The sequence below is a fragment of the Phocoena sinus genome, chromosome 15 (genome assembly GCF_008692025.1).
Source record: "Phocoena sinus isolate mPhoSin1 chromosome 15, mPhoSin1.pri, whole genome shotgun sequence".
Classification (NCBI taxonomy): domain Eukaryota; kingdom Metazoa; phylum Chordata; class Mammalia; order Artiodactyla; family Phocoenidae; genus Phocoena; species Phocoena sinus.
The window spans coordinates 26,702,258-26,726,604 of record NC_045777.1 but is presented as its reverse complement, the minus strand read 5'-3'; the positions used below and the strand labels follow the sequence as shown (position 1 = coordinate 26,726,604).

Here is a 24,347-nt window from a genome sequence, read left to right as displayed (position 1 = left end):
GCCACCAGTAAAGTCCCAACTCATTGGGTTCTTATCATCTTCACACAACCATCACCACATTCAGTTTTAGAACATTTTCACCATCCCCCAAAAGAAAATCCATATTCATTAGTTGTCGTTTCCCATTTCCTTCCAACCCCACTTCCCAGCCCTATGCAACCACTTTTTACTCTATATGTTGCTTATTCTGGACATTTCATATAAATGGATTCATATAATATGTGGTCTTTCGTATCTTCTTTTATTAAGCATAATGTTTTCAAAGTTCACCCAGGTCATAACTTGTATCAGTACTTCATTCCTTTTTATTGCAAACAATGTTCCATTGTATGGATATAGCACATTTTATTTATCCATTCATTTGTTGATGGACATTTGGGTTGTTTCTACTTTTGAGCTATTATTAATAATGCTGCTATGGACATTTATGTACAAGTTTTTGTGTGGACATATGTTTTTATTTCTCTTGGGTATATACTAGGAGTGGAGTTGCTGGTCACATGGTAATTTTATGTTTAACCTTTTGAAGAACCACTAAACTATTTTCCAAAGCACTGCACCATTTTACATTCCCACCAGCATGGTAGGAGAGTTCCAGTTGCTCCACATCCTTGCCAACATTTGTTATTATCTATCCTTTTTTATTATAGCCACACTAGTTGATGTGAAGTGGTTTTGATTTGCATTTCCTTGATGACTAATGATGTTAAGCATCTTTTTGTGTGCTTCCTGGCCATTTGTAAATCTTTGGAGAAATCTCTACTCAAAGTCTTTGCCCATTTTCTCATTAGGTTGTCTTTTTTATTGTTGAGCTGTAAGTTTCTAAATGTATTTTTAATACTGCTCCCTTATCAGATACACGATTTACAAATATTTTCTTCCATTCTGTGGGTTATCCTTTATATTTTTTAATATATACTGTTCCATTGTTTGTTTTCTCTTTTTTAAATGTTTATTTATTTATTTATTTATTTATTTTTGGGTCGGGTCTTAGTTGCAGGCACACAGAATCTTTTTGTTGCAGCGCGGGCTCTTCGTTGCAGTGCGCAGGCTTCTCTCTAGTTGTGGCGTGCAGGCTTAGTTGCCCAACCAGGGATCAAACCTGCATCACCTGCATTGGAAGGCAGATTCTTAACCACTGGACTTCCAGGGAAGTCCCTGGTTGTCCTTTTTTTTTAGGACTATTTTTTAGAGCAGTTTTAGGTTCATAGCAAAATTGAGAGGAGGGTACAGAGATTTCCCATATACCCCTTCCCCCATGTGTGCATAGCCTCCCCCACTATCAACACCACTCACCAGAGTGGTACATTTGCTACAATTGATGAACCTATGTTGACACATCATAATCACCCAAAGTCCATAGTTTACATTAAGGTTGTACATTCTATGGGTTTGGACAAACGTATAATGATATGTATCCATCATATTGTATCATACAGAGTGATTTCACTGCCCTAAAAATCCTCTGCGCACTGCCTTTTCATTTTCTTCATAAAGTCCTTTGAAACACAGAAGTTTCTAATTTTGATGAAGTCCAATTTATCTACTTTTTTATTGCCACCTGTGCTTCTTTTTAATCTCAATATAATTTTTTTTACATCTTTATTGGAGTATAATTGCTTTACAATGCTGTGTTAGTTTCTGCTGTACAACAAAGCGAATCAGCTATATGTATACTTATATCTCCATATCCCCTCCCTCTTGAGCCTCCCTCCCACCCTCCCTACCCCACCCCTCTAGGTTGTCACAAAGCATTGAGCTGATCTCTCTGTGCTATGGAGCAGCTTCCCACTAGCCATCCATTTTGCATTTAGTAGTGTATATTTGTCAATGTTACCGGCTCACTTCATCCCAGCTTCCCCTTCTCCCCCCATGTCCTCAAGTCCATTCTCTACATCTGCATCTTTATTCCTGCCCTGCCACTAGGTTCATCAGTACCATTTTTTTTTTAGATTCCATATGTGCATTAGCATACGGTATTTGTTTTTCTCTTTCTGACTTACTTCACTCTATGACAGACTCTAGGTCCATCTACCTCATTACAAATAACTCAATTTCGTTCCTTTTTATGGCTGAGTACTATTCCCTTGTATATATGTGCCACATCTTCTTTAACCATTCATTCATCTGTTGATGGATACTTAGGTTGCTTCCATGTCCCAGCTATTGTATAAATAGCGCTGCAATGAATATTGTGGTACATGTATCTTTTTGACTTATGGTTTTTCTCAGGGTATATGCCCAGTAGTAAGATTGCTGGGTCATATGGTAGTTCTGTTTCTAGTTTCTTAAGGAACCTCCATACTGTTCTTCATAGTGGCTGTATCAGTTTACATTCCCATCAACAGTGCAGGAGGGTTCCCTACACCCTCTCCAGCATTTATTGTTTGTAGATTTTTTGATGATGGCCATTCTGACGGGTGTGAGGCGATACCTCATCGTGGTTTTGATTTGCATTTCTCTAATGATTAATGATGTTGAGCATTCTTTCATGTGTTTGTTGGCAGTCTGTATATCTTCTTTGTCGAAATGTCTATTTAGGTCTTCTGCCCATTTTTGGATTGGGTTGTTTGTTCTTTTGATATTGAGCTGCATGAGCTGCTTGTATATTTTGGAGATTAATCCTTTGTCAGTTGCTTCGGTTGCAAATATTTTCTCCCATTCTGAGGGTTGTCTTTTTGTCTTGTTTATGGTTTCCTTTGCTGTGCAAAAGCTTTTAAGTGTCATTAGGTCCCATTTGTTTATTTCTGTTTTTGTTTTTGTTTTGTTTTTGCGGTACATGGGCCTCTCACTGTTGTGGCCTCTCCCTTTGCAGAGCACAGGCTCCAGATGTGCAGGCTCAGCAGCCATGGCTCACGGGCCTAGCTGCTCCGTGGCGTGTGGGATCTTCCCGGACCAGGGCACGAACCCGTGTCCCCTGCATCGGCAGGCGGACTCTCAACCGCTGCGCCACCAGGGAAGCCCTAGTTTTGTTTTTATTTCCATTACTCTAGGAGGTAGGTCAAAAAGGATCTTGCTGTGATTTATGTCATAGAGTGTTCTGCCTTATGAGTTTTGTAGTTCTGTACAAACTACAAAGAGTAGTGTTTTGTAGTGTCTGGCCTTACATTTAGGTAAGTTTAATCCATTTTCAGTTTATTTTTTTGTACGGTGTTAGGAGGTGTTCTAATTTCATTCTTTTACATGTAACTGTCCAGTTTTCCCAGCACCACTTACTGAAGAGGCAGTCTTTTCTCCATTGTATATTCTTGCCTCCTTCGTCAAAGATAAGGTGACCATAGGTGCATGGGTTTATCTCTGGGCTTTCTATCCTGTTCCATTGATCTATATTTCTGCTTTTGTGCCAGTACCATATTGTCTTGATTACTGTAGCTTTGTAGTATAGTCTGAAGTCAGGGAGCCTGATTCCTCCAGCTCCGTTTTTCTTTCTCAAGATTGTTCTTGCTATTCATGGTCTTTTGTGTTTCCATACAAATTGTAAAATTTCTTGTTCTAGTTCTGTAAAAAATGCCATTGGTAATTTGATAGGGATTGCTTTGGGTAGTATAGTCATTTTCACAATGTTGATTCTTCCAATCCAAGAACATGGTATATCTCTCTATCTGTTTGTATCATCTTTCATTCCTTTCATCAGTGTCTTATAGTTTTCTGCATTCAGGTCTTTTGCCTCCTTAGGTAGGTTTATTCTTAGGTATTTTATTCTCTTTGTTGCAATGGTAAATGGGAGTATTTCCTTAATTTCTCTTTCTGATTTTTCATTTTTAGTGTATAGGAACGCAAGAGATTTCTATGCATTCATTTTGTATCCTGCTACTTTATCAAATTCATTGATTAGCTCTAGTAGTTTTCTGGTGGCATCTTTAGGATTTTCTATGTATAGTATCATGTCATCTGCAAACAGTGACAGTTTTACTTCTTCTTTTCCAATTTGGATTCCTTTCATTTCTTTTTCTTCTCTGATTGCTGTGGCTAAAACTTCCAAAATGATGTTGAATAGTGGTGAGAGTCTTGTTCCTGATCTTAGAGGAAATGCTTTCAGTTTTTCACCGTTGAGAATGATGTTGGCTGTGGGTTTGTCACATATGGCTTTTATTATGTTGAAGTAGGTTCCCTCTATGCCCGCTTTCTGGAGAATTTTTAAATCATAGATCAGTGTTGAATTTTGTCAAAAGATTTTTCTGCATGTATTTCACCTGTGTTTTTGTTGTCACAGCTAAGAAGCTCTGCCTAACCCAAGGTTGCAATGACTTATTCCTAAATGTTATTCTAAGAGCTTTATAGTTTTTGCTCTTATATTTAGGTCTGTGGTCCATTTGGAGTTAATTTTTGTCTATGGTATGAGAAAGGGGTCTAACTTTATTCTTTCACACATGGATATTCAGGCATCCCCACCCCATTTGTTGGAAATACTTTGCTTCCCACCACTTAGTTGTCTTGGCACCCTTTTCGAAAATCAATTGACCAAAAATGTAAGGGCTCCCTTCCTTTTAGTGGTTTGTTATGTGTTTATTCTTTTGAAATTAAGGCAGAAAATCTCTCAGACAAATGTGAAAAAAAAAAGTCTTTGAAAAGCCCTAAAGAAGACATTCTAGGAAAATGGTGCTACAGAGAATACCCACCTTCTCTGGAGAGGCTGAAGCCCTGTCCAATATGCCACAAATATGGAGAAACATACGTGTCAGGGGAATTAGACTTGGGTCAGTGACCTAGAGCTTCTACCTCCGCATCTGTGAAATGTCCCAATGTTACCAACCAGGGTTCTTGGCCTCCTCAATCAATAGAAATTGATCAGAGGCCAGAGAAGAAAGTCAGCCAAGGCTTTATTGGGGCCCCTGCTGCAGCAGTGGGGGGCAAGAACAAGTAACAAGTTCCCTTACTCACCAAGGTGGGGGGAGCTGGTTCCTTATATGGGATGAGGGTAGGGGTGTGTCCAGGGGTCGGGCCAGAAGGGTGGCTTAGGTGGTTTGCCCAACGCTTTGGTGGTGGTGGTGTGTAGGGGGCATGTGCAGTACGCTGCTTTTGCTCCCGACCCTCTGCTTTTGCTCCTGGCTCTTCAGAAGTGGCAGTTGGGCTTTTTGGTCTCTTTGTATCTTGTTGCCCATAACTTGCCCCAACTGCGCAGGCATGCAGTTATTTTTAGTCCCTTATAGATTCTGTGTATCCAGGTGCAAGCACTGCAGCAAAAGGTCTCAGCCTGTCTTACCAACAAGTCCAAGTGAAAGTTATGTCTTGTCACTACACAAGGTTTTGGGGATCCATCCTACTTAGCTATGTGGAGGAGAATGTTAAGAAGGGGTATTCTGAGCGGGTGTCATCCTCTCTGAGCCTCGAAGCTCTCTTCTGTGAGATGGGAATGATTTGGGGAATACATGAGCTGAAGTGTGTGAACATGCTCTGTAAGCTTCAAAGTGTTGCCGATGTCACTGGTGGTGACGATGGTAATGATACCGAAAGGCAGACTCTCAGGGCTGGGACTTCAAAGGCGGCCAACTTGACCCCATCCCAATGCTGGGTCACTTCTCTGATATTCCTGCAAAGTGGCCACCCAGCCTGAACCCCTCTAGTGACAGAGAGCTCAGAATGTCCTGAGATGGCTGTTCTGTGCTTGGTCTTTCTACGTGTTAGAAAGTGTTCTCTCCTCTTGAGTGGAACAACCCTAATCTAATATCAGCCACGCCAGGCACTGTAAGAGGCTCTTCTACACAGCATCTTATCTGATTTTTCAGATAACCCTGTGAGGTCAATATACTACTACACGCCCCCATTTAATAGGTGGGGAAACAGGATCAGAGAGGTTAAGTGACTTGCTCAGGGGCGCGAGCCCATCTGACTCCAAAGCCCCCGCACGTGACCTCTGGGCTTGTTTGGTAGCCTTCCCCCATCACTTCCCAAGCAAGGGTCTCAGTTTGGTCCCTGGGGGCTACTTGGTGTAGGGCTCAGCGCCTTCTTGTCCGCACTGGCCCTTGACCACTAATCTCTACCAGATGTTCACCTCACCAATGTCGCCGTGCAAAAGACGTCTCCCGACTACCACCCAAAGGTGAGGAACCTGGGCTTCTGCCCTCCGGGTATGGCCTCTGGGACTGCGCTGGGGGGAGGAGGAGGGATGCCAAGGAGCCCAAGAGAGTTCAGATCACCCTTCCCGTTTGCAGGGCCCAGGGCAAGAGTACAAATGGAGGCCCACACATCATGTATCCAAATATTTAAGAGTTACAAATCAAATGAACACACCCTTTAAAAAAATGTGCTGTATCCTCCTACCTTGACAGATATACTCCTATCATCTATCTATCTATCTATCATCTATCATCTATGTATCTAATAACCTGCAAGGCCAGGTTCATATTTAGAACACTCAGACTTCTCAGAGTTAAAAGCCAGAACAGAAGAGCCCAGGAAGAGATGGTCCCCAGCTCCCCATCACCCCGAGGGGTTTCCTTCAAACACACACACACACATACACACACACACACACACCCAAAACAGCAAGCTGTTGGTGACTCCCTGGGCCTTGGGGTGCACACATGGTCGGGGCAGTCTGTCTGCATAAGGGCAGGCCCAGGGAGGAAGCTGGCGCAGGGCATTTGGTCAGGGACTTCTGGGGTGGTGGATAGCAGGCTGTGCTCTAGAAAGAGAGGCACAGGCTCTTGGGCGTGTAGAATCTTCGCCCCTCAAGGAGGGACACACTTGGGGTTCTCCTAATCACAGGGCTCAGGGCTGGGCCCCTCTCGTCCAAGCCTAGGGGCTGTGCTGATGGTAAATGATGGTCTGGACGGGCCAGGTCCGGGTTGACCGAGGCTCCCTCTCCCAACCCGGCGGCGGGGTCCCAGGGCTGCAAGTGGATGCTGCAGCGCTTCCGGCAGTATCTGGCATCCAAGCATGGGCCCAAGGCAGTGGAGACGCTCTTCAGTGACATGGACAACATCTTCATCAGAAGCCTGCAGAGCGTGCAGAAGGCGATCATCAGCGACAAGCACTGCTTCGAGCTGTACGGCTATGACATCCTCATAGACCAGGACCTCAAGCCGTAAGTGGACGGGCTCGCGGCCCGGAGAGCCTGGAGGGATGTTTTACACACTCTGCACCCAGACTGCCCGGGTTTGAGCTCAGCTCTGCCACTTCCCAGTGGGGCACACTTTCTTTTTCTGTGCCTCAGCTTGCCTGTCTATAAAATGGTCACTGTGGGACTTCCCTGGCGGTCCAGCAGTTAAGACTCTGCGCTTCCACTGCAGGGGGCACGGGTTCGATCTCTGGTCGGGGAGCTAAGATCCTGCATGCCGCGCGGTGCGGCCAAAAAAGATTAAAAAATAAAATAAAACGGTCACTCTGCCTGTAAGATTGTTATGAGGAAGAAGTGAGGTACTGAGCCCCATGCCTGGCACTGAGGCCTTTCCTGAGCATCTGCTGAGTCAGCGATCCTCCCCTCCTATCAGGCAAGATGCTTCCCCTCTGTTAGCCCTGGTGCTTTGAGGATGCAAAGTGCCATGTAAGGAAGTACTGTTACCATGTCGATCCCTGCCAAGAATTTTGTGCCCTCCCAGTGCCCACGAGGAGGTTGAGCTGATGAGTAGAACAAACCTGAACTATCAGGGAACACAGTGATGGCCCTTACGTGATACAACAGGGCACAGAAGCCCAGTGGGGTTGTTGAGGCAGCTTGAGGTCATGCAGTAAGTCAAGGGCTGAGCCAGGCCCAGGGTCCACGTTCCTGGGCTGAGCTGCTCCCACAGCACTGAGGTTCCTGGACCCAACCCCCTCCCCAGGGTCACTGTATAGCTGTTGAGGGGCTTTCTGAGCTAGGAGTAGGAGCCCTAGAGCAAGACCTAAGTCAGGCCCAAGTTCAAGAGAAACAGGGGCCGGGCACCAGCAGGTCTCTCTCCCTTGCCCCCGGGGATGCAAGATGTGCTATGGGCATTAAAGTGGACACTGAAAGGGGAAAAAAGCTTGGCAGGAGGCAGGAGATAGTGGAAAGGGGGCCCTAGTCTCCCACTGACCTGCTGGGTGAGCCCTGCCCTCTCTGTGCCCCAGATTCCTGTCTGTAAAATGACAGGGTTGCACAAAACAAGCGGTTGCAGGCTGGCGGCCCTTGGGCTGCTTCTGGCCTGCGCACACTTTGAGTTTGGCCTTCCCGACGTTTTTGCATTTGGTTGATTTTCATTGACAGTCTCCAATAACTGGAAGACGTTTACACAAAAACCTGGATTTTTTGGCTTTTCTGGAAGAGTCAGAGGATCTTGCAATTCTGGGTTCACATTTTCACAGGGCAATGCTCTCCTAGAGCCTCCATAGCCACCCCTTTAGACATGGAATGCTCTTTCTGGCTCACCACAGTCCCTACCCCTCCCTGCTACTCCCCACCCCCTGACGTGTCAGGCTGGTTACCATTTATGGGCAAAGTTTCACTAGGAAAGAGTTTTTCTTGTACTCACAGCTCTTTTGAAAGAAGGAAAAGCGATAACAAGCGTGAGGGCAGCAAAATCATTCTTACCCCCACCAACTTGCTTCATATAAGTCACCAGCTGGACCCTGTGGGAACTGCCCAAGTTTGTGACAGTTGTTTTCAAAAGTTTTGTGCTTCCCTGGTGGCGCAGTGGTTAAGAATCCGCCTGCCAATGCAGGGGACACAGGTTTGAGCCCTGGTACGGGAAGATCCCACATGCCGCGGAGCAGCTAAGCCCGTGCGCCACAACTACTGGGCCTGCGCTCTAGAGCCCGCGAGCCACAACTACTGAGCCCGTGTGCCACAACTACTGAAGCTCGCGCGCCTAGAGCCCGTGCTCCGCAACAAGAGAGGCCACCGCAATGAGAAGCCTGCGCACCGCAACGAAGAGTAGCTCCCGCTCGCCGCAACTAGAGAAAGCCTGCGCGCAGCAACGAAGACCCAATGCAGCCAAAAATCAATCGATTAATTAATTAATTAAATTAATAAAAGAAAGTTTTAGCCCCTGAACGCTTTCTTCAAATGGAAATGTGGAGAGAGCATCCCTGGTTGAATTGAGGGTGAGACCCAGGCACCCTATCTAGCCTCTCAGTGAAATTCCAGGGGCCTCAGGGACCAGGTACACTTAAGATTCTCTACTCCCTTCCCTCCGCAGGTGGCTCCTGGAGGTCAATGCATCCCCATCACTGACAGCCAGCAGCCAGGAGGACTATGAGCTCAAGACCTGCCTCCTGGAAGACACCCTGCACATCGTGGACATGGAGGCCAGGTGAGAGAGAGCAACCTTGCTCATGCATCCCTGTACCTGACCATCAGGGTTCCCACCGAGGATAGAGAACTCAGAACCTTGGGACTTGAGAGGCCCTCAGAGATGGCTCTGTCCACCCCGCCCCAGCATTCTACAGATGGAGAGACTGCAATGTCCACACAGGGTCAGATCCTGGCCCAGGGACTCAGCCCTGTCCCAGCAGAGCAGGCCAACGACAGCTTTCTGAGATTTGGTCCAGCAGGATTTCCTCAATATTTCCTGACTGTGTGACCCTGAACCACTCACTTCACCTCTCTGAGCCTCAGTTTTCTCATCTGTAAAATGGGAGATTTCATATCTGTCTACCTCTCAGTTTTGTTAGATTAATTTACCAAGATAATTTATTATAAAGTGTGTAACTCACAGAAAGTACTCAGTAAGAGGCTATTTATTGATATAATGATGTGTATATAATAGAAAGATCCAGGGTTTGACTTTAGGAATGGCTCAGGCAGTGTTGGCTGGTTTGTCTGCTCTCACTTCCCTCTCTCTCATCTCTTTCCTCCGTATTAACTTTTCCCCAATTATTCTGGCAAAAGTTTGAGGGCTGACTCTCATTGCTCATTGGTGGGGATTGAGTCGCATGCCCCTCCCGGAACCAATCACTGTGACTCTGATTGACCTAGGTATTGTGCCCACCTCCCAGGGGGTGCGGTTAACCCCACCTGAGCCATGAGAGTGAGAGAGGGAGGCATGGTTTTCCGAAGAAAAACCCAGGTACCCACAGGCTAAAAAATGGTGAAATGTGTGCTGAGCAGGCAGAACCTCAGGTGTCCCTATATCCACCATCACTTATTCATTCAACAAACATTTGAGCCCCTACTATATGCTAGGCCTTGTGCCACACACTGGGGACACAATAAAGGACACGACAGGCCTAGTCCCTGACTTCAAGGAGTCTGTGGTCTGGGAAGAACAGCAGACTTTAAACCAGAAAGCACGAATAGGCGCATGTTACTGGGGTCAAGTGTGGAAGCCTGGGGACAAATGGGGGATGACCCCTCTGAGGCCTGTGTGGGCGCCTGGGAAATGGCCAGTGAATGGATGGACAAAAGAAGGTACTCTGACAGGGTGGGCACCAGTCGGGTGCAGGGAACAGTCAGGGACCTAGCTTGAGTCTTAGGGCCCTACCAGGTGCACCTTCATTAACCCCTCTTGTCTCCTGCCTGTCCAGACTCACGGGAAGGGAGAAGCGAGTGGGAGGTTTCGACCTCATGTGGAACGATGGCCCTGTCAGCAGAGAAGACGGGGCTCATGACCTGTCAGGGCTGGGGAACTTTGTGACCAACACGCACCTTGGTATGTGGGGCCAGGTGGGGAGTGGGCACCAGGGATGAGTCATGGGAGGTGCCAAGTAGTCTAAGAGGCAGCTTGCCACAGTGGTTAGACTGTTTGAATTTGATCTACAATTTACCAGCTGTGTGACCTTGGGCAAGGGACTTACCTCTCTGTTCCTCATCTGTAAAACAGAGATTAAATCGTTTCTGTCTTAATATATGTCGTAGTGAGAGATATTATTAATCTGTCACGAGGTGGATTTCAAAAGGCCTAAGTGGCACCCAAACAAAAAGCATGATATGTTGTTAAGACAAATTAAGGACTTCGGGGCTTGACTTTAAATTTTGTTTTTCAAAAGTGAAAAATTTCCCTGACTATAAAAATTATTCATACTCATTGTAGAATATTTGAAAATTAAAGAAGAAAATGAAAAAAGAACCCATCCAGACGTAACCATCTTTAACAGTCTGGTGTATTTCCATCCAGTTTTTCAAAAATGCATATATTCATGCTTTTTCTTTTACAAAATTGGCATTGGGCTGGAGCTTTGAGTCTAATTTCCCATGTAGCGTTTTTCATCTCATTCAATAATAAGAGCCTCTCTTTTGGAAACATTGTATGGCCAGGTCCAGACTACCTATTTTACATACGTTATCTCATTTAATTTTTAGGCAGCTTTTATTCTTTTACAGATGAGGAAATGGCCTCCAGATGTTACATCATTTGCTGATGGGCTTGGTTGTAAGTGGTGAGCGGGGACCTGAACCCCGATCTGTCTGTGACTCCAAAACCCGAATGCTTGCTGCTAGTGCTTGTCCCTTAGCACAATTAAAACCAAAATTACCATATGGCTGTAAAACATCCCCAAATTTATGAAATCAATTTCATATAATCGAGCATTTGGCATGATTCCAGTTTCTCACTTTTATAAATAATCCTGTGAGAACATCCTCTCACATAAAGCTCAGCTGAAACTCTGGCTGTTTCGTTAGGACAGATTCCTAGGAATAGAATTACTGGGTCAAAAGGATGCACTTATTACAGTCAAATTGCTTTCTTAGAAATATTACACAAATTTGCCAGTTCTGAATTTAAAACAACAAAAAACCTTTGCCAACTTCATAGGTAAAAATATTGACTTGTTTTCTGTGCATTCCATTGATTATGGGTGGGGTTTCAGAGTTAAAATTTGCATTTCTTCTTTTGTAAGCTGTCCATACTCTATTTTTCAATGGGCTTACATTTTTCTAAATTTGTAAAGGCCTTGGATATTAATATATTGAGGATATCATCCCTCTGTCAAACTCATTGTAAACATTTTCCTGAGTTTGTCATTTTGCTTTTTAAATTTTGTTTGTGGCATTTTTTCTCTCTTTTTTGATGAAAAGAAGTTTTAAGTATCTTTTAGATTGGGTTCGGCTGCAAACACTAACAAGCCAACTAATAGTTATACAGATAGGAACTGATTTATCTTAAGCCACAGGAAGTCATGGGGTAGGCCGTACACAACAGCTGCACAAGGACCCAGCTCTTTCTTCTTTCTGCTTTGCCACTCTCAGCATGTTGCCTTGATGCTCATGCTTGTTGCCTCACGGCTACAGAACGGCTGCTCCAACTCCAGACACCGTGTCCTTGTCTCAGGCAGGAAGAGACAGGAAGGCCCAAGGGCCAAAGCCTTTCTTTCAAGCTTTGACTCTTTATTCCAAAAGGGAAGCCCTCCCAGCAACCTCTGCTGACTTCCCACCCACTAGAGCTGGGTCACATGGCACCTCAGCAGCAAGGAAGCCTGGGAAGTCAAGTAGTTTGCCTTCAGGAAAGCAAGGGAGAGAAGGTTTGTGAATGGTCTTCCCACAGCAGACCGCTAGTACCTGCCCATGGTGTTGTTGGAGGATGACTATACAATGCTTTCAAGTTGTGCAATCACCTGGGAATCTTGTTAAGAATGCAGTTATGACTCAGTAGGTCTGGAGCAGGGGGCTAAGAGCCTGCATACCTAACAAGCTACTGTTGTGTAACAAACCCTCCTAAAACCTCGCAGCTTAAAACAACTATCTTATTTGCTTATGATTCTTCAGGTGTCGCCCGGGGTCTCTCACAGGGCTGCAGGCACCTAGCAGATTTGCTGAGACGTGATGGTCTAGGATAGCCTCATTCACATGCGTGGTGCTTGAGACTGACTGTCGGCAGCCTCTCTTTCCAGGTGGCCACTCATCCTCCAGCAGCCCTGCCCCAGGTTCTTCAGATGGTAGTCTCAGGGCTCCAAGAGGGCGAGAGAAGATGTAGCGAAACCTTTTGAGGCCTAGGCTCAGAAATCCCACAATGTCATTCCACCACAATCCATTAGCCAAAGCCAGTCCAGCCCAGATTCTGGGGACAAGGAGATAGACTCAACTTCTTGTTGGGAGGAGCAGCACACTTTGCAGAGAGGTGCATATAGGCCTGGGAGGATCATTGCAGCCGCCTTTGCTAACAATCCACCTCAGATATCAATGCTGCTGGTTCCTGGACCCTGTTTGAGTAGCAAAGATTCAGAACAGTGGTTCTCCACCTTGGCTGAACATCGGAATCATGCGAGAGAATTAAAAAATACTGATGCCGGTTGGAGATAAGTATCTTTGGACGTCAGTATTTTTCAAAGCTCCCAGATAAGTCTAAAGCACAGCTTAGGTTGAGAGCCAGTGCTTCAGAAGTCTCCAGTTGAGTGTCCGGGTGGGTGGTTTTGAATACAGGAGGAGCTGGCTGGGGGTGGAAGAGTACTGATGAAATGAGTTAGGGATGTGTTGAGACTGGTGAAAAGATAAACAGATAACTCAGAGATGAGTCTAGAACTCCAAGAAGAGATTTGCACTGGACACAAAGGTTTGAGAATTATGAATAAGTCAATTACAGTTAAAGCTAAGGTTCCATGGAACTCACTTTGGAAAACCCTGAGGATGCATTTAGTGGACTCTCGGCTCAGTGAAGCCTTGATGGCTGGTGAGTGCCTAGGAGGCAGGGATGGGGCTCTGGGGTGCTGAGAAGATGGCAGACACCTCCAGGTCAGTAGTTGTCCCCATGGGGATTCAGTCAGTCAGCCACCATTCGTGAGTGCCATCAGTGTGCCTGGCCCAAGATCAAATGACCACGGAGTTGCCTCAAGGATCAGCTCTGAGCGCAAAAGGGAGGGAACACTGTGAACATGCTCAGAGAAGGGAGGTCATGTCAGGACTGCCTGGGACAGATTTTCATGAGAGTAGGGGCCACCTGCGGGGAAGAGCCATCTCTTAGATGAAAGTGCCTGACACATGGGGTTGGATAAGGGAAGAAACTAACATTTAACCAATTAGGTACCAGGCACTGTGCTAGCTTTAAGTGCATTTTCAGAGCAAAGCCAGAAGGTAAGGCAATGTGGGGTGGTGGTTAAGGGCTGGGCCTCTGGAGCTTGATAGCCTGGGTTCAGCCCTCAGTCCTGCTACTTATTGTGTGATTTGGAGTAAACTACTTAACCTCTCCGAGCCTCAGTTTTCTCTTGTACACGTTATTCCCGTGAAAGTTCAACAAGTCAGTCCACATTCTGGACCTGAAGCAGCCCCTGGTTTGAGGTAAGCCCCCAGTGAATATTGCCTTCTTTTGATGATCCTTACATTCACCCCATAAAGCAGGTATCCTGGTTTACAGATGAGGAAGCGGATGCTCAAAGAGGTAAATGACCTGCCTAAGGGCCATGACAGGCAGGAGGGGAGCCAGGATGCAAACCACAGGCCATCCGTGGTTGCATGGCTCCTGCTGTCCCCTCTTCCCGCAGGTAGTGGGAGCACAGGCCCCTCCACTCCCCCTAAATCCCCCTCTACTTGGGACAGCCCATCCCAGGCAACACTCCACTTCCCTTCCAGGCTGCGTCAATGATCGGAAAAAACAGCTGAGGCAGCTGTTCCGCTCCCTTCAAGGCCAGAAGAAAACTCCCAACTAATCCCCAGCACAGAGGAGAGCGACCAGGGGAGGTGCCACACCAGTTCTCTCCCTGCTCCCAGTTTCCAGCACAGCAGCACCTCAGAGAACTCACCTCCCTCCCTCCCCTCCCTGCGGCCTGGCAGCTGCTTTGCTAGCCTGGCACCCCCACCCTACCCTGGGCATCTCTGCACCAGGAGAGAGCCAATCCCCAGGACTGGATAGACTTTAACCTTGACGGATCAGCTGGCTTGGCGGTCAGGCCCGAAGAGGACAAATGCAGCAAGTTCTGCTACCCCAGAGATCACATCTAATAAAGGATCACAGTCTTTATTCGGGCTCCAGGCTTGGCTCAGGGGATGCTGTTGGCTGCAACCAAATCTTCCTGGCTTTGACCCTTTGATGTCTCCACGGAGGGGGGGGGGGGGTGGGGATCAGTGTTGAAAAGATCCTCCAGGATCAAGGGTTCAGGGTTTATGGAACTTAAGCTGTGTTTGCAAAGCAAGCAGTTACTAGATTGTGTGTTTACTGGGGGTCTGGGGAAGGCCTGAGCCTTATATACATCTTGCCGTCCTTACAATACCCTGACTGCGTGTCGGGGAACCCACGGACAAGGTAAGGATCAGGAAGGCAGAGCTACTTAGAGACAGTCTCTGCAAAGGTGCACTTATCGAAGTCAGATGGGTGACCTAGGTGCTTCTCTGAGCCTTCCTGTTTGAGGTTGGGAGCTAAGCTTTTTAGACCAGAAAGCCTTGGGCTGGCAGGCAGCGATGGCTTGGGGAGTTGGGCACAAGTAAGAATGTCTGCATTTTCCACATGCCTACGCCTCCTCTAGGTTGAAGAGAAGTTGCAGCAAGAGTGGGCTGGTGGCTAATTGCTCCAGGGCAACCTACCAAGGACCCTAGTCAGCTCCCTCTATCACTCTCCCCTCTTCAGAACAGTTCTTTCGGCTGCAAGAATCTGACTGTGGAAGGAAAGGGGAGAAGTGGGGAGGGCTTTTGAAAGGAAAATACTGGGAAATCTAAGTGAATCAGCCTGCCTTGGGAAGCCCCTGAAGCCAGGCCATTCCGGGCCTCCTGCCTCCAGAGTGTGGGGACTTCCCTCATCCCTGGGACTGGGGCAAGCCCAGACAACCCCAGGCATGGATTCCACATCTTTCCAGGAGAAAGAATCTGATTGGCTCTTCTTTGGCCTAACATCCACCCTCAGCTAGACAGGCAGTGGCAATGTTCAGACAGACCAACTGTGAGCCAGGCAGTCATACGAGACAGCATCAACCAAAGTGAACGCCACAACTCCCCATTTTCAAATATACAACAGCAACATGTCCTTCCCTTGCACCCTGTGCCCCACCATGCAGTTTCTATTCCAAAGGAACCACATAATTGTTTGCACACAAATTATGAGATTAGACACCTGTCCTTACTTCTCACTTTAATGTATCTTGGAGCTTGTTTCAAATCAGTGCTCAGAGCTTCTTCATTCTTGATTACAGCTGTATAGTATTGCACTATTTGGAGTTATCAATTTCTTTAATCTACTGTGGACAGACATTTAGTTTCCAATTCCACCTCCCTACTTCTTAGGGCCATTATGGGGAAAACCCAGCAAATTCTACTAAGAAAACTCAAGAGGATGCAAAATCATAGGTCTGGGCCAAATTCGACCTATGTAAAGTGTTTCGTTGGCCGACACCCAAGTTGTAAAAAATTTTCTGAATTAGCAGGATTTAAAAAACAGAGGATTCAACCTAAAAATCTAAATTTCTAGATTATCTTGAAGAAAACACAGGATCTGGCCATGCCAGCTTGATTCCCCATATAACTTGGTTGGAACCAAATGGAGTGCCCTCTCCATCCTGCCACCTTCTGCTGTTACTGCCTATCTAATCCTGACATCAATTCAAGGAGGAACCACTGCCCCTTCATAGATGGTATCCTCAAGGAGTGGCAATTAAGGACTGAATGAGGTGAAGACTAGAAGCTGCTATTCATTCACGTAGGTAACATTTACTGAGCCCTCGAGGCACACGAAAGACACCCCTCACGGCACATTCCCATCAGGATCGCAGACCCTGAGGGCAGATGGGAACTCCGAGCAGCACTGGCCCAGGCCCTGCTTTCAGAGCCGGTGGAGGCGCACCCTGCACAAGTGCTGCACAGTGAGACGCGGCCCCTCACCCACCTCTGGTGCAGGACTCTGCAAGGCCTTCCTGACTCCAGAGCAGCCGCAGCAGGCTGATAAGCAGCACCTGCTCTGGGCTCTGTCCTGGGGGCAAGCAGGAAGATGGGCCCAAATGGAGGCAGTGCAGGGGGACTGTGTGTCTGCCTATGGCGGACCATGAAGCACCAAGATTCTGTCCTTCATTCAGGACAGGAGCCTCCTCTGGGCCTCCTGCTTTATTCCAATTCCGTTACACACACTGCTTGAAAATGCCTCTCTCTCCTTCTGAGAGGAATGCTGGAATGAAGCTCCCACTCTTCCCCCTGGCCGGGGCCCCTTTCAATAGCAGGCCATTGTTGAGAAGTGCCTGTTGCAGTCATTCTCACACCCCCACAAGCGCTGCCCCCTCCCACCTCCTGGTGGCTGCCAGGGCCTGTCAATGGGCCTTGTGTCCACCCAGCCCCAGTGGTCAGGCCCGGCAGATACTGGCAGGCTGAGGGTTCCCTCCTGCCGTCACAAAATAGCCAAGTGCTACAGACAAAGAAGCTTCGTACAAGGGCTATGGCCAGATTCCTCACAACTGTCCCCTTGCAGAGTAGATCCTGTCCTTGCAGGTGTCAAGGCTGGAGAGTTCTAGGTCCTCCATGATCCCAGGGGGGATGCTGGTCTTAGGTCCCCCACTTTGGTTCTTAAATTTCATCCTTTCAAGATGACCTTGAGAGCTTTAAGCTCATCCTCGTTGAGGGGGTTCAGGTTAAAACCCTTCAGCTCCGGTTTGCCTAGGAAGAGAAGACAATTCATCAGCGAGTCGGGGGTCCTGCTGTCCAACCTGCTGGCCCTGGAGTCAGGCCTGGGAAAGGGGCTTACACCGCACTCATGCTGCCAAACACTTGGCCTTGAGGTCTGACAGAAATGGACCTCAAATTCTGCAATGCACTGAACAATGCGCATCGACACCTGCTCCTGAGTCACCAAGAACCTGCAGAGTCATGACTGCTGTCTAGAAACCTCCAGATTTGCACCAGACTGTGACCAATCTGGAGTGGTTTGGTTTACCTAGAAATTCAGCTCTAACCTGGACCACCTGACTGAGGCCTTCTGACCCTTAGTCAGAGCTATCCCAGTCCCGACACCATACCCTGGCATGAATGTGAGATATCCCAGGCCATTCCTGGTACCTGAAAACAACTTGTGACAGGAATAAGATCCCACAAACTTCCCATCCATTCCATCTCTGGGTGGCTCGAGACAACCCTGCCCACTGCCCACAGCTTCAGTGCCACTCACCCGCTGCCCGGGTCACCGCCCACCTGGAGGGGCTTCCCACCCCTGCCTTCAAAGTCCGTGTCGATGGTTGTCTCCCCTTCTGGTTTCCAGCCCCACCCCTAGCCCCCAGGCCAATACCTTGGGCCTCAAACAGGCGATTGACCTTCACTTTAAGTTGTTTCCGGAGCCTCTCTATTTCTTTATCCAGATGTTCCTGATCTGAAAAATGAGATGGGCAAACAAGATGAGGTTATACTACAGATCTGAGGATGCCAGCCTCTCCCCAGCCCCCTTGAGAGCAAGGGGTCTCAGCATGTGGGAAAGAAGAGAAGACTTCGGAGCCCAGCTGAGGAAGAAACTAAAGGCTAGAGAAGGGACATGACCTGCCCCGACCCCTGAGTGAGCCCAAAACAGGGCTGAGCACACCAGTCCCCTGACTCACAGTTCACCGAACTGTTTTCATTATGCAAAGTACCCTGGCCAGTGGATGGGGAAGGCAACGCCAGGATTTTAGGTCACCCTCCCACAGTGAAATTATGGAAAATTCAAATGTAAGGACAAAAAGAACCTAGACCCAGCCTACCCTAAGATGGATGGAAAATAAGTGGCTGAGGAATTTCACAAACCCGCATTCATCAAGGTCAGGGGTTTTCACAAAGGCAGGATTGTGGTAACTGATACGTGAACAGTCAACATGCAGCCTAGTGCTCACGCCTGACCTAATTCACGGCTGTGAAGAGAAGGCTGTCTTACAGGACGGTGTCTTACAGGACGGGCTGCAGCCAAAGGCAGGTGCGCCGTGAGTACTGCAACTGACTGGTGCCACCCAACCAACTCCCCCAGCTCTGTTTTCATCCACTCGTGAGTGACATTCCTGTCTTCCTCACAGACTTCCATTCTTTCTGATGGGTGAACGCCCTAACGAGCCGAGCCTCTGGCCTGGGCAGTGGTTCTGGTTCTCACTGTAAATGAGGAACCACAGTCTCACATGAGCTTGTTTAGCCTGTGTCCATCCCTGAGAACCAGAGGTGATGATGTCACAGAACTTCTCTATGTCGGTGACAAGACCACACCTGTGGGCTAAGAGAGCTGAGGATCCTGAACCCAGGCAGGCGATGCCCCGCGGAAGCTTAGTCTGAGTGGCCTCCAGCCTCCACCCAAGTGCAATGACAATTCTTAATTTTATAACCAGGATATTAGTGTATGTTTTTCAACAAGACAGCCGGAAGCTTCTCCTCCAAGCTGACCTAGTTTCCTTTGCTAGAAGTTCGGTTTCAATAGGGACAGAGATACCCTGTTTTCAGGGACAGAGGCAACCTTGTTGGTCCTCCTGGCCCACATGTTTTCAGGGGTACAGAAGAGAAAACATGCATAACTTGACCTTTTCCCAGCCAAGGACCCATTTGTAGCCTGACCTTTTGCCTTTATGATGCTCCTCCAAAGAGCCTCCAGGAACGTAGTTGTGAGATTTGAGTAACATATGTTGTGTATCCAGGCTGTGGCAGACCCTAGAGGTTCACTCTTCCCAAACGTCCATTTCAACCCACTTGCTACCGCAGGGGATGTGAAAAATAAGAGCTCCTCTGCCAGGCTCCCTGGCAGCTATGTGTGGGCATGTGCCTTAAATCTGGCAAATGAGGGATCAGCAGAAGTCCCTGAGGCGGACGGTCTTATTTTCAAAATAGAAGGCAAGGCCATACATATATGGAGAAAACCCTCTGCCTTTTCTCCAGCCTGGCACTCAAACATGAGACCTTCAATGATGACACAATACCATGAGAACATGTTAAGGTGACACTGCTGAACAGCTGTGCCAGTCCTGTACTGCCCATCTCTGGACAACTTCTTACATAAGAAAAACAGAACTCTATTTCCTTAACCCTCAATTTGTTGGATTCCTGTTATTTGCAGTCTAACTCATTCCTCACTGATAAACAAGCACCGCGCTAGGCACGCGTCCTGTTTTATCTCAACTTCACAACAACTGTGCTACGTAGAAGTGTCCCCCTTTTAGAGATGAGGAAATAACTCAGTGGCAGAGCACGGATTAACATGCACACGGCCGCCTCTCATCAAGCGGCTGCCCGAAGAAAGCCTGACTCTCGGTTCTCGGTTAAGACCAAGGCTCGGGGGTGCGGGGGAACCTGTTCCTGACCCCTGCCCAGGAGGCCTTACCTTTCTCAATCATTTCCTTCGTCTCACGGTGAGGCATCCTGATAAACATGTTCCCAAAGCAAACCATCACGTCTTCTGAAATGGCAAACAGTCATTCCTTCAACAAATATTTTTATGCCAGGCATTGTTTTAGATGCTGAGAACACAGCAGAATAGGACAAAGTTCCTGCCCTCATAGCTTACATTATAGTGGAGGAGAGGGAATAAACAAAAAAAAGATAATAAACAAAGATATGATTTGTCAGACCCTGAAGAGTATCGTAGAGAAAACTAACGCAGGGTAAGAGAGATGGAGAATGCCAAAGTAGGGGAGGAGTTTGTCATTTATACCAGGCAGTCGGCTAAGGCCTCACTGATTATGTGCCATTTGGGCAGAGACCCAAAGAAAGTGAGGGTGTAAGCCCTGCAGACACCTGGGGAAAGAGCAAGCCAGGCAGAGGAACCAGGAACAGCAAAGATGAGTAATGTGCTGGGGCGTTAGGAACAGCAAGGAGACCAGCGAGGGTGGAGCCAATGAGTAAGGAGAAGAGCAGAGGAGATGATGTGGGAGAGTTCAAGGAAGTCTGAATTCCACGGGGTCTTGCAGGACTCCGGAGTTTATCCGGGTGAGACGAGAAGAAACTGGAAGGTTTTAGGCTTCCTGGTGCACTTTAAACCCTTGGCCCCCAAGGCCCTTCATTATGGCCTGGCCTCGGCCCACCTCTTCAGCCTCATCACACACCCCTCCCCTGCTCCTTACTCTGTCACAACCACTTGGCCTCATCTAAAGAGCCACTATCCCCTTCTCCAAAACCCACCCCATGTCCAATTCCTCCTTCAGCTTTCTCACAATTTTCACATTGTGAATTTTCAATTCACAATTTTCGCGTGCTGGGGGTTTTTATACCCCCCCCGCACTTCCCCAGTGCCATCACTGATAAGCTGGCCGCTAACGACCTGTTACTGAGGAAGTATCATAGAGAAAACTAAAGCAGAGCAGCTGCTGAAACCCTGAGCCACAGCCTATGTCAGACCTGCAATACCGTCTCCCCCATCTCCACGGGCTGTGCTACGTGCCTGTGGCCTCCGGTCCAGTCTCTATCAGGGACAAGTCAAAGGCCTTAGAAGGAAAACGGAACAGGCCTCCTGGGCTGCAGCGAGGAGGTCTAGGCTTACCAGAGAGGCTGAGATCCTTCTGCAGGGCCCTTAGGCCCTCCCGGTTCCGATTCCTTTTGGTATCCAGGTCCACCATCTGAAAAGCACAGGGGCAGGAAGGAACTCAGCTACTTCTTACCCCAGCCTGTACTCCTAACAGACCAGGGTTATTAAAACCTAACAGAGATAAGCCATCATTCCTAGGTTACTTCCAATGTCCTGCCTGAAATGGACTGACGTGTGAAGGTATTCCTTCCCCCACTCAGCTTCCAGCTCCCTAAAAACAATGCTTTGTCCAGGTGTCTTCCCCCAAGAGGAGGTGCTGGGGAAACGTTTAATGACTAAATAGGTAATTTTTTTTTATTGTCCACTGAAGCACTAGTTCTCAAGCTTCAGGGCATTTCAGAATCACTAGGAGAGCGCAAACCGCTCTCTGGACAAGCTCCTCCAGCTGATTCTGACCCAGTATCATGAAAAACCCAACAATGTTAGATCAGAACAGCAGAGGTGTTGGCACTGAGATGGTGTAACAGCTCAACAGCTAAAAAGGGAGTGAGCAGGCAGTACAGCATACTGCCTGACAGCACTGGCTCTGAAGCTGAATACCCAGGTGTGAATCCTGCTGTCCACTAGGAGCTATGTGATTTCACCTCTCTGAAAAATGTACACAGGAACAGGGCCCACCACATAGGTTACTGCTTTTTTAAACTTTTTGTTATTTATTTATTTGGAGTATAATTGCTTTATAATGCTGTGTTAGTTTCTGCTGTACGATGAATCAGCTATTATGTATACATATATCCCCTCCCTCTTGGACCTCCGTCCCCAATCCCCGATCCCACCCATCTAGGTCATCACAGAGCACCGAGCTGAGCTCCCTGTGCTATACAGCAGGCTCCCACTAGCTATTTATTTTACACGTGATAGTGTATTTATGTCAAACCTAATCTCCCAATTCATCCCACCCTCCCCTTCACCCCCGTGTCCACACATCCATTCTCTACATCTGTGTCTCTATTCCTGCCCTGCAAATAGGTACATCTGTACCATTTTTCTGTATTCCACAAATATGTGTTAATATACGATATTTGTTTTTCTCTTTCTGACTTACTCCACCCAGTATGACAGACTCTAGGTCCATCCACATCTCTACAAATGACCCAATTTCATTCCTTTTTATGGCCGAGTAATATTCCATTATACATGTGGATGTATCTCACATCTTCTTTATCCAGTCATCTGTCGACAGACACATTTAGGTTGTTTCCATGTCCTGGCTATTGCAAATAGTGCTGCAATGAACACTGGGGTGCATGTGACTTTCTGAATTATGGTTTTCTCAGGGTATATGCCCAGTAGTGGGATTGCTGGGTCGTACGGTAGTTCTATTTTTAGTTTTTTAAGGGACCTCCATACTGTTCTCCATAGTGGCTGTATCAGTTTACATTCCCACCAACAGTGTAAGAGGGTTCCCTTTTCTCCACACCCTCTCCAGCATTTATTTTTTGTGGATTTTTTGATGATGGCCATTCCAACTGGTGTGAGGTGATACCTCACTGTAGTTTTGATTTGCGTTTCCCTAATAATTAGTGATGTTGAGCATCTTTTCCCACCACGAACTCCCTTAAAACCCTCGGCATTTCCATTAGAACCAGACCCGAACTCCCTGTGCAGGTCTACGTGGCCCTCCATGGCCAGGGCCCCACGCTCCTACCACGTCCCCACTCCGTGCCGTGCCACGCATTTGACCCACGTGATCTCACAACCGCCCAGTCTGTCGTCACAGCCCTTGGCCCACAAGCCTAGGTCAACTCACGGCGAGCCCGAGCTGCAGCCAGTTCCGAACCACGCGCGTTTCTCCAGGCGCTCGCCGTCAGGCCAAACCCGGGCCCCAGCCCCGCGGACGGGCCTCCTACCTGCCGTTTGTCCGCCAGCACCTCCTCGGCGAGCTCCTCCACCTCCACGAGGTACCGAAGCACCCGCTCCGCCTCGGGCGACAGCATGGTGTTCACCTGCTCCGACTCGACTCGGCTCGGCCGCGATCCGTACCCACCTCCCCTCTACCTCCGCTGCGGCTCGGTCCGCGCACTCGCCGATCTGACAGGGCTTCCGGCGCGCATGCGCAATTGAAAAAAGAACGGTGGCGCGCAGGCTCCTATGCACGCGCGGCGGGCGGACGCGAGAGGCGGGGCCTAGCTTTGGGGGCGGGGCTGAAGCGCCCCCTGCAGGCACAAACCTTTCAACCTCTCCCTTTCGTACAGTTCTTGAGCCCCTCCTCTGTGCCAGGCAGTTTTAGGGGCTGAGGGTGCAGCAGTGAACAAAACAATGTCCCTGCCCTCGTGCAACTTCATCTAGCGGGAAACATCGACAATTAATGACAAAACAAATAATTATATACTATGGCGGGCAGTGATAGTGCTTTGGAGAAATCAAATCATTCTTCCCCTCCCTGCCTGAGGAACACCAAGGAGGCCCATGTGGCAGCGTGACTTATATTAACCTTCAGGTTCCAGTTTATAAAATGAGAGTGAATAAAACTCCCCCTCATTGTCTTTCCTCAGGGTTGGAAGGAAGCAGGAATCTTTTTAAATTCAGTTTGACCCCCATGTTCATTGAGCCCCTGTGTTAGGCCCAATGTCCGGAATAGCTGACCTAGACCCAAGGAAGGGGCTGGAAAACCATGGGCAGTGAGCGATGAGGTGCCAGCTCAGAAGAAAGTTGTGTAAGTGCTGGAAAGTGAATTGGTGTGGGCTGTGGGATCTGGGAAGACCTCCAAGACGAGGCAGGCAGGTGGAAAGTGGCGGCCCTTCAGAGCCAGAGGGTTCCCTAGAGATCTTCAAGCCCAATACCTCATTGTACAGCTGCAAAAACCAAGGTTGAGAGAGTGGTGAGGACTTTAAAAAGTCAAGAGCAGACCCAGTACTAGAGCTCTGACCTCTTGTTTCCCTGAGTCCAGCTTTTTATTTCTCTCCTTTTGGCCACTGTAACCTTTCACACCCCTTGCCTTACTTGAATTTCACAGCAACCTTTGTGGGGATGGGTTATTACACACTTCACAGTTGCAGACTAAGGCAGGGAAAAGGGCAATGCCCTGTCACACAGCAAGCCAGACCGCAGCTGTCTCTGGACCCTGAAAAAAGGCCCTCCCCTAAATCG

General features: G+C 48.0%; 2 protein-coding genes across 3 annotated transcripts in view; one reads left to right on the top strand and one right to left on the bottom strand.

Annotated features, from left to right (window-relative positions):
* The window catches only part of TTLL9 (tubulin tyrosine ligase like 9), a 44,688-nt gene extending 30,277 nt beyond the window's left edge, over positions 1 to 14,411 (top strand). Inside the window, exons 7-10 of the mRNA XM_032606268.1 lie at positions 5,985 to 6,040; positions 6,831 to 7,027; positions 9,096 to 9,209; positions 14,399 to 14,411. Of these exons, the coding sequence (XP_032462159.1) occupies positions 5,985 to 6,040; positions 6,831 to 7,027; positions 9,096 to 9,209; positions 14,399 to 14,411 (380 nt within the window). The remainder of the gene's footprint in view (positions 1 to 5,984; positions 6,041 to 6,830; positions 7,028 to 9,095; positions 9,210 to 14,398) is intronic.
* A 1,461-nt stretch (positions 14,412 to 15,872) lies between these two features.
* On the bottom strand, positions 15,873 to 23,297 carry PDRG1 (p53 and DNA damage regulated 1). Of its 2 annotated transcripts, XM_032607100.1 has the most exons (5): positions 23,108 to 23,293; positions 21,213 to 21,288; positions 20,058 to 20,132; positions 18,021 to 18,101; positions 16,816 to 17,395 (listed from the first exon to the last, which is right to left on the bottom strand). In XM_032607100.1, exons 1-5 carry the CDS (start codon positions 23,192 to 23,194, stop codon positions 17,313 to 17,315), a joined length of 402 nt encoding a protein of 133 aa, XP_032462991.1. In that variant the 5' UTR covers positions 23,195 to 23,293; the 3' UTR covers positions 16,816 to 17,312. The 2 variants fall into 2 exon arrangements, with proteins under 2 accessions (XP_032462990.1, XP_032462991.1); XM_032607099.1 differs by having other exon boundaries at positions 15,873 to 18,101; positions 23,108 to 23,297.
* Positions 23,298 to 24,347: the final 1,050 nt, after the last annotated feature.

Bases quoted from the DNA above. Each gene is read 5' to 3' on its own strand.
- PDRG1 (XM_032607099.1), bottom strand. From the start codon at position 23,194: ATGCTGTCGCCCGAGGCGGAGCGGGTGCTTCGGTACCTCGTGGAGGTG. The intron at 21,289-23,107 runs GTAGGAGGCCCG...TGTGCTTTTCAG, and splicing joins TGCTGGCGGACAAACGGCAG to ATGGTGGACCTGGATACCAA. The intron at 20,133-21,212 runs GTAAGCCTAGAC...TTGCCATTTCAG, and splicing joins GAAGGATCTCAGCCTCTCTG to AAGACGTGATGGTTTGCTTT.